General features: G+C 45.5%; 1 protein-coding gene across 3 annotated transcripts in view; it reads left to right on the top strand.

Moving 5' to 3' along the window:
* Cracdl (CRACD like) overlaps nucleotides 1-1,844 on the top strand; it is a 137,466-nt gene extending 135,622 nt beyond the window's left edge. For all 3 annotated transcript variants that reach the window (XM_076833083.1, XM_076833081.1, XM_076833082.1), the window contains exon 10: nucleotides 1,095-1,844. In XM_076833083.1, coding sequence (XP_076689198.1) covers nucleotides 1,095-1,237 — 143 coding nt within the window. In that variant the 3' untranslated portion in view covers nucleotides 1,238-1,844. The remainder of the gene's footprint in view (nucleotides 1-1,094) is intronic.
* Nucleotides 1,845-13,585: the final 11,741 nt, after the last annotated feature.

The following is a 13,585-nucleotide window of genomic DNA, read 5'->3' as shown; positions in this document are numbered from 1 at the left end:
GCCCTGTCGAATTTCTTGCCATGTTGAGTTTTTGTCATGCAGCTTTTATCAAGATGTAATACACACTCCAGGAAGCTTGCCCATTCCTGGAGTGCCATTCAGTGAGGATGTCTTTATAGTGGGCCACCCTCACAGAAATCCAGAGATCCCTCACGTTCTAAAGAAAGCTCATGTCTGTTTGCAGCCTCTCTCCACTCCCATCGTCAGTGAGCAGGCAATCACTGATCTTTTCTTTTCTTTTTTCTTTTTTTTTTTGGTCTCCATAGATTTACCTTTGGGGAACATTTCTTATAAAACAGAATCATAAAAGATGTGCCCCTTTACACCTACCTTCTTTCATGGGGCATAGTGCTTTTGAGTTTCATCTCTGTTACATGGATCCATATTCTTTTTTTTTTTTTTTTTCATGGTGCTGGAGGTTGAACCCAGGGCCTCGTGCATCCAAACACGCACTGCACCACTGAGCCACACCTCAGCCCCAGTATTTCTTAAATTTTATTTCTTTGCAATAAAAGTTGTATAACAAGAGCTGTGTGCAGTGACACACGGCTGTAATCCCAGCCACTCGGGAGGCCGAGGCAGGAGGATAGAGAATTCAAGGCCAGCCTCAGCAATTTAGTGAGTCCCTAAACAACTCAGCGAGACCCTTCCTCTAAAAAAATACTTTTAAAAGAGTTGGGGATGTGGCTTAGTGGTTAAGTGCCTCTGGGTTCAATCCCTGGTACCAAAGCGGGGAGGAAAAAAATGAAGTCATAACCACAAGAAATTTACCTTCCTAACTATCTTTGAGGGGGCAATTCAATGGCGTGTGTACCATATCATGTGTGCAGCCTCCTCCATCTTTCCTACAGTCTTGCTCTAAACATTTTTCTGGCTTTGTTGTGTGGCCAGGACTGTTTAAATCTGCTTCTAAGCCTTTTTATCATATAAATTACATGTTCTACGCCTGCATCATCTTCACACGTTTATGTATTAATGAATTTCGTGTTTGGGAACACAGCTAAGACTTTGGCATGTATTTAAGGAAATGCAAAAGGCTGAAATGAAAACTCACACTCCCCTCTCGGGTTTCTGTTTATTTTTCTCCTTTCCAGCGGCTCAGTCTGCGGTGATGACGGAGAAGGAGTTGCATCAGCTGAAGAGAGCCAGTTATGCTAGTGCAGATCAGCCTTCCTGGATGGAACTTGCCAGAAAGAAATCTCAAGCATGGAGCGACATGCCCCAAATCATAAAATAGATCAGTGGCGTGCCGATGGCAAACGTCCACTACCTTGACAGGCCACTTAGTTTAAAACTGCCGATAAATTGTGGCCAACAGACTGTGAAACTCTAGATTGATTTTATCACCACGTCGTGATGATCCCGGGGAAGGGGAAGAAGCCAGGCTCAACAAAGAGGACAAACACACAGCCATAATCCCGGGCCGGAGGGGCCCCCAACAAGAACAACATGGAAGAAGTCCAGGAACCAGCTCCTGTGCCCAGAGGTATGAATGCGAGCCTTTTAGAACTCCCTTAGTAAAGAGGCCTCAGACACGGCAAGCCCAGGACAGAAGCCATCCCAGGAGCCGGTGTGACACCTCCCCTGAGACCAGCCATGTCTCTGGCCACCGTCTCAACTGTGGACTGTCTTCTCCTTCTGTGTCACCACCAGGCATGACATGTATGGTAAAATAGGGACGCCGTTTCCAAGAGCAGCTATAAAACAACCTGATTTTGTGAAGATAGCTCGTCTGAGAAGGAGAGAAAGGGACATAGCAGGGTTCACGATTCATAGACTGTTTCCAAAAAGTGAATTTTTAAACTTTTCCACTAGGCATCTGTGTCCTTGACCGTTGCACAATTCATTGCCTGTTTAATAAAAGGTTTCAAAGACGCCTCTGTCACGTATGGGAATGTTATTTCTACTCACAGGGGACATCCTCCAACCCGGAGTTAAATGCAACACAAAGCCTCTCCCTTCCTCCAGTCCTCATTTAGCATCCCAACTGGGTTGGTTGGGGAATTTGATGTTTTTTGAATTTGTTCTCCCCCCTGCACCCAACATAAATTTTGGTGTTCATTTTTAGAAGCCAGAAGATGACGTAAGCTTTTCTCTTTTCATTTCTGTGGTACACCACAGTAAAATGTAAAAATTTCTTGAGAAGTTATTATTCATTAGCATCTGATTCTTCTAACCTGCACATTTCTATTAGAAACTGGGTTATCAGTATGTTAGAGATTAGGAACCATGAATGTACAACGTGGAAAAGCCAGGCAGAATCTTAGAATTGTGTCTTGGTGGTTACATAATAACTCCTTTCTGTTTTTTTGAATGGAATATCACTGTGTTGCCCGGGCTGGCCTCAAACCCCTGCCTCAAGTGAACTTCATTTTTACTCAGTCTCCTGAGTAGCTGGGACTGCAGGCAAATGCCACTGTACCTGGTTCTTTTTGAAAACAGTTCCAACCAGTTCCTTTGAACAAGCCAGTCTCCTTGGGAATTTGTACAGCTGGAATCAGAATTGTAAGATGCCATGATATATTGTAATTTGATTTTATGTATCTTAAGGGCTACTACCTTTATTGTATCCTTCATCTTCATGAAAATTATTTTTCTAGCTGTTAGTACTACACGACTTCATTGAGTCTAACTTTAGTGAAAAAGTCCCAGGACAGTCTTTTTGCCCCCAATCAGATTGATTTATTAATTGCATTCTCTTAGAGGACATCAATACTGAATTCCGTGGTGAAGAGGCTCCACACAAGAGCTCCATCTAGCTAGCTTTGCTCCAAAAGCTTAGCATGAATATTTTAAAAAATATTTTTAGTTGTAGATGGACACAATACCTGCATCTTATTTATTTATTTTTATGTGGTGCTGAGGGTCAAACTCAGTGCCTCACACGTGCTAGGCAAACGCTCTACCACTGAGCTACAACCCCAGTCCTTAACATGAATATTTTTAACTGGAAAAAACAAATGAAAATCATGTTGGTTATGATTACCCCAAACTATCATTTCTCCTGTTAGCAGAACATTTCAGATAAGCCATTTTGAGGCAATAGACTTCACTGTAAGATCGAAAGTATTTGGTTCCGTTTTGTTCAGACAGAAGTTCCTACCCTCTGTGTGTTCCAGGATGTGGTTTAATTTTTCAGGTGCCTGGTGAGTTAGAAGGGTGCAGCTTTTTAGAACCCTAGGAGAATTCACGGGGGGGGGTGGTCTGCAGCTGCTACCACCCTCTGCATGGAGGTAGACATCCTTCTGCAGTAACAAGAGGGGCTAAGACAGGAGCCAAATCTTGGGGATGACTGGAAGTCTGAAGAGGCATCAGAGATGGCAAAGACCTGCTAGGACTTACCAGCCTTGGTTTTCCTAAGAAGAAAGATGAGCCAGGCACTGCTCTGGGTGCTTCATGCGTCCTCTTCAGAACCCTTTCACAATCCTTCGTGGATCAACACTCACCTCCACATTGGAGCTGAGAAAACCAGGCACATTGAGATTCAGGTCATGGTCCAAGATCCCACAGCAAGCAAACCCCCGGAAAGTGAGGCCAGGCCCCACGCTTCCCAACACTGCCCTCGAGGGATGGCCCTATCTCTGAAAAGCGCTGGGTGCCAGGGCAGACCTGTGTCCTCAAAGACAGTATAGACAGGGGACCTCTGACCTTGACCTTGGCTCCTCTGTCCAGGGAACAGCGTGAACCTCATGTTGCCTGCCTGATTGATCACCTTCACCCTCGTCCTCCGTTTCCTCAGAAGAGCTGGGGAAAGTGCACGGGGTTTTCTGTTTCGTGGTTTTTTTAATCACAAGCACCTTCCTGGACTATGTGGCACCTGCTTCCAAAATTCATTCCTCCATTTCATGCAGTTCATAGCTGTGTGGAGGCAATCTGCGGGGGTCCGGGGTCATCCCCCAACTAATAGGTTAATCCTGTGGCACAGCCATGTCATTTGGCGGGGGACACAATGAATAAACATTCAGTATAAAAAAAAATCAACAGGGCTGGGGTTGTGGCTCAGTGGTAGAGTGCTTGAACAGGGCTGGGGCTGTGGCTCAGCGGTAGAGCGCTTGCCTAGCACAAGCAAGGCCCTGGGTGAACGGTATTGTGTCCAACTACAACCAAAAACAGTATTTTTTTAAAAAAAAAATCAGCAAAAAGCAGAAGTATGTGAAATAATAAGCATAAAACAAAGGTACTTGTTAGTGCAGAACACCTCCTCGAGCCTGGGTGGTCAGGAAAGGGTCTGCAGAAGAGGTGGCCTGATTATAACATTGATGGTGGCTTCCTGGCTGGGTGGAGGTGGAAGGAAGTGGATGGATTCAAAACATGTTTTAAAGGCATTATAGCTGGGTGCACGCCTATAATCCAGCAGCTCAGGGAGCTGAGACAGGAGGATTGCAAGTTCAAGGCCACCCTCAGCAACTTATTAAGGCCCTAAGCACCTTAGTGAGACCCTATCTCAAAATAAAAAACTAAGCTGGGGATGTGGCTCAGCAGTAGAGCGCTCACCTAGCACATGCGAGGTGCTGGGTTTGATCCTCAGCACCACATAAAAATAAATAAATAAAATAAAGGAATTGAGTCCAACTACAACTAAATATAAATAAATAAAAGGGCTGGGATGAGAGCATGTAGATTTTGGCCCCAGCTCCTGGGTAAGTGAGGATATGACTTACTAAAATAGCAAAAGAGAATGGAATCCATAGGAAGGAGTCCATCTCAAATTGAAAATCCTGTCAAGCATCTGACTGGAAATACCAAGTAGGCAGATCCAGCTACCAAACTGAGAATTATCATTATTTAGATGGGATAGAAATTCAGGGTCTGGAAGAGGAACAAGAGGGTACCAGGACTACCTGCCGTAGGCTGCTCCAGCACAGGTGGTCTAGAGAGAGGGTCCACAGGAAGCGTCTATGAAGCAAGAGAAAGAGCAGGTAAGTGCCAGCAAGAGGAGGTGCTTGGGGGAAGGGAGTAGGTGGTTGTAGGTTGGGGTTTGCTGAGACGGGATCAGGCAGACAGAACAAGTGTGGCTGTAGACTCTGGGCACCCAGAAATCGTGACCTTGGCAAGAGCCCTTGGGGCAGAGTACAGGTAAAATAGGCAGAAGCTGCAAATCAGCTGAAACTGACTTCCAAGAAATTTTATGTGACCAAGAAATTTTATGTGACAAAGGGGAATGAAGAGAAGGGAGAGGGGACTGGAGCAGGAAAGACAGAATGAATCGGACAGAACTTTCCCATGTGCATATATGAACACAACCAGGGTAACTCCACCTCATGTTCAGCCACAAGCATGGGATCCTAATTAGAATAAGTTATGCTCCATGTGTGTATAATATGCCAAAATATACTCCACTGTCATGTATACATAAAAAGAACAAATAAAATAAAATGTCTAGGGCTGGGGCTGTAGCTCAGCGGTAAAGCACTTGCCTCGCACGTGTGAGGCACCAGGTTTGATCCTCGGCACCAAATAAAAATAAATGAAGATACTGTGTGTTCGTCTACAACTAAAATTTTTTTTTTTAATTTCCAAAAATGTTGCAATAAAAAAAGGAAATTTTGTGTGAATGAGAACAGAAGTGATGGGAGTCACTGGTGGGCTCTGGCCCACAGAGTTTTGTTTATTTGTTAGAAGGGACAAAACACTGTGGACCACAGAGAGGATTTATATGTAGGTGGGAATAAACTCACAGCAGAGAAGAGAAATAGTCTGAGGTTGGTCTTGGCAAGCACAGGTCACCCTCCAGAGATTCAGACCAGGGTGAAAAGCCCTCACTATAGACTGCTCTCCTTGTTCCTGGAATCAGGAGCCCAACATTTTGATCCAGCTGACAAGGGAGGACCCACTGCGATGACAACCTGGTGATTTGCTTTCCCCAGTCTGACAATTTGGCATGAGTAATAGTGCTGAAGAAATAAATAATATATATATATATATATATATATATATATATATATATATTTCTGATTACTTAGACGCAACAGTAGAATGCATTTTGACCCCTCATATATAAATTGAGTATAACTGCTCATTCGTCTGGTTGTACATGATGTAAGTTACACAGGTCGTGTAATCATATATGCACATAGGGTAATAATGTCTGATTCATTCTACTTCATTCCTACCCCCACTCCCCTCTCTTCACTCCCCCCTGTCTAGTCCAGATTACCTCTATTCTTCCCCCTCCCCCTTGTTGTGAATTAGCATCTGCATATCAGAGGAAACATTCGGCCTTTGGTGCTTTAGGTTTGGCTTGTCTCACTTAGCATGATAGTCTCCAGTTCCATCCATTTACCGTCAAATGCCATAACTTCAGTCTTCTTTAAGGCTGAGTGATATTCCATTGTGTATAGATACCATATTATCTTTATTCATTCATCTGTTGAGGGGCACCTAGGTTGGTTCCATAGTTTAGCTATTGTGAATGGAGCTGCTATGAACATTGATGTGGCTGTGTCCTTTGGGTACAGACCTAGGAGTGGGATGACTGGGTCAAGTGGTGGTTCCAGTGCTAAGTTTTCATACCAGGGAGAATGGTAAGGGGACTATAGAGCTCTGCACGGCCCATGACACACTTACTGGGTGTATGGTCTGTCCCCCAGTGTTCCCCTTTCACCTTGAAGATCTATGTAAAATCCACTTAGATGGCAGCAGATCCTATGCTTGGGAAGATCCAGAGTTTTCCCCATGATTCCGACAGCCCTCTTTGCACCTGAGAGCTGTGTGTCCTTGACTGAGACTCTCTTTCCCCAGAATGTGGGCCCTTCCACGTCAGCAGAATTCTGTGCCCAGATGGCCTTCTTTGTCTTTGTCAAACCTATGAAACATTTGGGTGTGGAGTCACCAGGAAGAGGCCCCTCCCAGGGGACCTGGCTCTCTCCAACTTCCTGATCCTGAAGCTACAGCCACCTGCAGGATGAATGTCCCTTCTCTCACACTCCTACGCACTCCAAAGAACTTCTTTGGCACAAATGGAGTCGTCTCACTGAGGGAATTTGTGATAAAGGAGATTCTCTCCACCTCGTTCAAGCCTATCCTTTGAAGAATGCTTAAAGCCACCAGCAACAGGGTCTGTGGTTCCTGGCATGTGCTTGTGACTGCATTCATCCCCAATGGTCACACTTCTCAAACATCCATCTCCTAGGACTAGATGTCAACAGCCCCAAAGACCTTCCCCCTGCTGCTCCAGCCAGGACCCCCTCCCTGGGGCTCTGGGACCATGGTCTCTAGCTTGGGCCAGGCCTGAGGAGAGTCCAGCCTTCCCTAAACACACGGTGGGGGGAGGATGCCTGTCGATTGTAGGTGAGAAGTCACTGAGAAGAAAAATCATGGTGCAATGGAGAAATGTCAAGAATCTGCACTCCATGGGAGGGCTCTAGATTTGCATCTGTTTTTAATGGAAAACTGAGGGAGAAAAAAAACTTGAAGGACAGCATCCTTTATATTGGCTCCTAAGAGAAAATCAAGATAAAAAAATTTTATGGTGGTGGTTTTAAATTTAAATTAAGCATTTTAGGCAGTGGTTTTAAAATATGTACCCAAAATTCTTTGACAATCTCTTCAAAATGTAGAGCCTAATTCCCCCTCCCCTGAATGTGGGTCAGACTTAGTGCACCCTTCTTTTTTGGGGGGGAGTACTGGGGATTGAACTCAGGGGCACTGGACCACTGAGCCACATCCCCAGCCCTATTTTGTATTTTATTTAGAGACAGGGTCGCACTGAGTTGCCTAGCACCTTGCTGTTGCTAAAGCTGGCTTTGAATTCACCATCCTCCTACCTCAGGCTCCCAAGCTACTGAGATTACAGGTGTGTGCCACTGTGTCCAGCCTCTTTAAAAAAAAAATTATATATATATATATATATATATATATATATATATATATACACACACACACACACACACACACACACACACACACACATACATACATATATCCCTTTATTTTGTCATTTAGTTTTATGTGTGCTGGGGATCAAACTCAGGACAAGCGCTCTAACACTGAGCTACAGTCCCAGCCTCTTGGTGCTCCCTTCTAATTCTAGTATTCCATTCTTACCCACAGGGTATACACTGTAAGCCCCCCAGTGGGTGCCTGAAATCACAGACAGTACTCAGCCCTAGATATACTGTTCTTTCCTATGCACACATACCTATAAAAGTGTTTATTTTTTCATGTGAAGGAAGCACTTTATGGCATTTCTTTGGCCTCTCCAAGTTGGCAGCCTCACAATTGTTGCACTTTGGAGTCAGTATTAAGTAGAATAAGGGCTATTTGAACACAAGCACTGTGATACCACAACAGTAGAGCTAATAACTGAGATAGTTGCTAGGTAACTAGTGGGAGGGTAACATATACAGTGTGTATATGGTGGATGATTCATGTTAAGGGCAGGATAGAGAAAGATGATGAGAGATTGACTCATGCTATTCACAACAGCATGTGATTTAAAACCTATGGATTGATTATTTCTGGAATTTTCTATTTACTATTTCCAGAAATGTTTTAGTTACTGCAGGTGACTAAAACCATGGATGCAGGAACCATGGATAGTGGGGGACGACTACATAAAATGTCACAGAAGTGATGATGTGTGGCATCTGAAGATAGATGATGCGTGATATCACTGCTTTCACATCACCCTTTGGACTGTTTGCTCTGGGGGAAGTCAGTCACCACATCTTGAGGATGTGCAAGAAGAACTGGAGAAGCCCGTGCGACTCACTCACGTGGCTGGCCAGTCGCTGCTGTGACTGAGGCCTTCTGGCACCAGTTCACCGGTCCTGTGAATGAAATGCCTTGGAATTGGCTTCTGCAACCCATGAAGCCATATTGGATGCAGTCCAGCGGGCATATTGATGGCAGCCTCATGAGAAATGCCAGGCCAGGCTTTCCAGAGAGGCTGCTCCCAAATCCTGGCCCAGTGACACCGTGAAGTAATAAGTGTTTATTAGTATGTTAAATCATTAAGTTTTGAGGCAATTTGTCACAGAGCAACTAACACAGTGGGGTGTCATTTGTTTTTCTGGGTCCCCAGGTGGAAAAGCCCTACTTGTTTTTTAAAGTTAATATTTTAGTTGAAGTTGGCAACCTAACCACAGCACAGTCTGAGACAATTTTACTTAACACCTCCCAGTCTGGCTTGGGCTGGGTGGTAGAAATGGCTAGAAGCGGACATGGAAGACCTCAGGTCCCCTTGTGCAGTGGAGGGTTGTTCCTGGAAGCAGGTGCCCAGCTGGGACCAGAGCTCCAGCGGCATCCCCTCCCACTCAGCTGCAGTCCTCCCTTCCTACCTAGTAGGTGACAACTAGTGAGGTCTGGCTAGTGGCGCGTGTGCAGAAGCGATGGCACCCCATACACACATCCCTCTGTCTAGAGAGGGTTCAGGAGAGGACAACCAGGATGGCAAACGAGGAACTCTCCCACGGGAGAGAAGTCAGAGAAGGGAGGAGATGTCTGGCTCAGAGACACCAAGGGGTAGCAGGAGAAGTGTCTTCGTTAGATGTCTGAAGGAGGAAGAAAGAAGTGATTTACTCAGTATAAACCCACAGGGATCGTTTCAGTCAGCTTTGCATCGCTGTGACCAAAATTCCTGACAAGAACAGGGTAGAGGAGGAAAAGTTATTTTAGCTCACAGTTTCAGAGGCTTAGTTCATGGTGGGCCGACTCTGCAATTCTGGGCTCAAGTGACACAGAACATCACGGTGGAAGGCATGGTGGAGGAAAGCAGCTCAGGACATGGTAAGTGGAGCAGAGAGACAGCTCTGCTCATGAGGCTCAAAATATCAACCCCCAAAGTACATCTCCAGGGACCTACTTCCTCCAGTCACCACCAGCTACCCACCTACGATTAACACCCAGTAAATCCATCGTAGTGGATTAATCCACTCATTAGGTTACACCTCTCAAAAGCGGATCATTTCACCTCTGAAAATCATCGCATTGTCTCACACATGAGATTTAGAGGGACACCTCCTATCTAAACCGTAACAGGGATCAAACCAGGACCATGAAGGAAGTTCAGAAAAGGACAAGGGAAGGAATGTTTAAAAGGTGGAATTTGTCCAGTGTGGAACAGGATGCCCAGTCCCCAGTGAGCTCCCCACACCCACGGTGAGCAAGCTGGGGGAGGATGACCATCCCCCCAGGATGCTGGGAAGATCTTTTCCCGCTTGAGAAGTTGGGACTGAAGGGCTCCCCAGCTCAGGGCTAATCTGTATCTACAACTCTATGACACCCAGGATCCTGAAGCAGGGGCATTTTGCATATTGCTACGAATACTCACGCTTACCAAGAAGAAATCCCTCAGAAATTAATCCAAATAAGCTTTTATGTGGAATGCCACTGCCCCGTGTGCTTTTAAAGTTTCTTTTCACCAGAAGGGAGCCATGCAGAACCAGCCAATCCAAAGAAAGGGCCTCCAGCTTCCTCTCTACAGATGGAAAGAGTAACAGAGAACTGCCTCCCAGCCTCTCCCCCGAACCTTCCAGCTGGTTCTTTTCATATGGAAGGAAATATTTACTTATTCTTGGAGAGATGAAAATCATCTCTAGAGAGCAGGCATTTTAGGACCAAATAGCAGAAATAATGCAAGGCACATGCATGCATTTGGGGTAATGCTCCGCTGCTGGGCCGGGGTTGACATCTGCTCCGTGTGCATTGCCTAGCTTCCTTCCTGCCTTCTCCGGTGGGAAATTATCCCCATTAGCTCAGAAATAAAGGAGAGATGTGTTTGTGAGGCCCAGAAGATTATTTAAAACAACCATGGCCAGGTTGATTGTTGGGGTATGCTGTAAGAGCTTGCTTACTAGCCTCTTTCAAGGACACTCTGAAGTATTTGTGGGGAGCCCAGAGGCCTTTTGGCCTGGGTGGTCCCCCCTTTGCTATTACATGTGCAGAAAAACGGAAGTTCCACTTTTAGCCTGCTATCCAATAAAAAATAAGTCGCCCCTGGAAGATTCCCCAGGGGGAGGAGAAATCTGTTCTTAAACTTAGGAAAATGCAAAATTGCTACTGAAACAAAGAAAACGAGAAGCAAATCAGTAGGGAGTCCTTTAGATAAAATAAACCCTATCTTTCAGCAATGGAAGGCTTCCATTTAGACCTCTTTCTTCCCAAGGAAGGGGTGAAGATGAGCAGATTGTTCTCGGTATTGCTCACCCCTGACACTCATCTACCATCCCATCTGTGAGGCCCAGGTGTCCACCAGGTGGGCTGCCCAGGTGCTCATGAGGCCAGAGCAGGAGGCAGAATTGGACACCCATAAAGTTGCAGACTCAGCCTCAAATTGCTCTGTCCCCTCAGAGCACTGCCCACTTGAGGTGCTGAAATACTCTTGAGTCCTTGAGGTGTACTGCTGCACACTGAATTCAAAGTGGCTGAAGCTAGACACGTCCTGGGTGCACAAGGAGCCAGAACTTGCCTGAGTCCTAGGACCTCCTGCTGGTGTGGGCTGCCTCCACGGGACACCTAAGCACTGGTCATAGCAGGTATCTTGAGCTCTTTTCTTTTCTGTAATCTCTTCCCAAGGGGCACTGGGCTTCCAAGCTTTCCAGGATAGATGGTGCCCCTCTCCCCAAACTCATATGTTGAAGTCTCACCTCTCAGGACATCAATATGTGACTGTATTCCAAGACAGAACCATTAATGAGGTAATTAATATAAAGAAAAGGTCACTTAGATGGGCCCTAATGCCTGGTGTCCTAAGAAGAGATGAGGTCACAGACACAGGGAGCAGATGGCCATCTCAAACCAAGGAGATAGGCATCAGAAGAAATCAACATTGACAGTGCTTTGAGTCTAAATTTAAGCCTCCAGAATTAAAAGAAAATGAATTCTGTTGTTTGAAGCACCCAGTCTGTGGTACTTTGTTAGGGGAGTAGGGCAGCCTGAGCAGATTAATATCTAGCGTTGTCCACATTTAGGGTTGGGGTTGCCTCTGAACCTGGACTGGGAAAGGTGACCTCTTGGGACTCCCCCACTTGGAGCCTCTGGTGAGCCACAGACAGGCCAGCTTATTGGCTTGAGCAAAAGCTTGGATACTCCTGACAGGAGGTCATTTAATAAGAAAAAGAGAATAAACCCCAGTTTTTCATTCTCCTCTCTTCCCCCAGTTTCCAATAACTTTGGTTTCTGTACCACTCTCTAGTTCAGGGCATGGCTTTGGTTCAGTCTGCAGAAGGCTCCACTACAAGGTACCCACCAGCCCTGGCTGTGCCATCTTTTCTTTGTGTCCCAGTCAGTAGTGGGCATAGGAGCGTATCTGGTACGGGGTAGATGCTCAGTTAATGCTGTTGAATGGATGAGTGAGCAAGTATTTACCTACACAAACGGCCACGTTAGGCCAGTCTCCAAGGAAACATCACTCAATCACACAGACACTCCGTTCTCATCCATTCCTGCATGTCAGAGTCCACCCAGAGGTTCTTAGTGGAGTGGAGAAGCAGGAGAGGGAAAGGAAGAGGTAGGAGTCAGAATCAGAAATACCTGAGGAGGGGCTGGGGCTGTGCGGCAGTGGTAGAGTGCTTGCCTAGCAGGTGTGAGGCCCTGGGTTTGAGCCTCAGCCCCACATAAAAATCAATAAATAAGATAAAAGTATTATATATATAAATATGCACACATACATACACACACACACGTGTTTACACACACATACACACATATATGTATATATTTGAAAGAAAGAAATACTAGAGGAGCCTTTGTCAAAATACCTAAGGCTGTTCTACTGTAAGTCAGACCAAAACTACCTGGCTGTAAGTTTAGATTTATCTATTTCTAAACTATAAGTTTAGATTTATCTATTTCTCCTTTCAAATCTGTCAGGTTTTTTCCTTGCCTTTTTGTATGCCATATAACTTTGCTGTGGTGGATGGAAGCTGGAAATATTTAATAGAATGATAGATATTAAGGTAAATGTGGTTTTTTTTCCTCCTAATATTTGGAGACACACCTGCCTTTTCTGCTCCTGGGCCTTTGGTGTGCGTTGTGTTCATCTGATCAGAAGTCGGGGTGATTTCAAGTTTCTTGTCCATATGGTTATCTTCAAAATGCTATGGAGCTGGGGTCTTCAGAGAAACTGAGGCAAGACAAAGACACCTCCCCCCCCCCCCCCCGTTTCAAACCTCAACTCTTGCAATCAGATCAGGAAGATTTGGGACATGTTGCTCAGAGTGACAGGCATGAGTTCACTAAAGGGACAGGAAAAGCGAAAGGGGACACCCTCAAGGGAGAGAGTGGGTGGGTCCTCTCAGAGCGGAGAGGGACAGTGTGCCTTTCCAGTTTTATTGGGGATCCCAGAGAAGTTTCCAGAGAGTTCCACCCAGGTCCACCTCTTGGCTTTTGACTGACAGCAGGGTGACATCTGACTTTCAAGTCCCCACTGTCACGGCAACTCCAGGTCACCTTGGCCCATGCTGAGAGACTCTAATTGGATTCTTAACCATACATTCTTACAGATTTTAGGGTTAGGGGGAACTCTCTTTATTTCCTAGAGTTCCAGGATCCGGTCACAAAAGTCTCCTCCTTCAGGGTAACTTGGATTCCTCTTATCAGCATTATTTTGGTTGGGCCTGCATTTCTCCTGTAGGGAACAGGG

Source organism: Callospermophilus lateralis, chromosome 14 (genome assembly GCF_048772815.1).
Source record: "Callospermophilus lateralis isolate mCalLat2 chromosome 14, mCalLat2.hap1, whole genome shotgun sequence".
NCBI classification, from domain to species: Eukaryota; Metazoa; Chordata; class Mammalia; order Rodentia; family Sciuridae; genus Callospermophilus; species Callospermophilus lateralis.
This window is presented reverse-complemented; position numbering and strand designations above follow the sequence as displayed.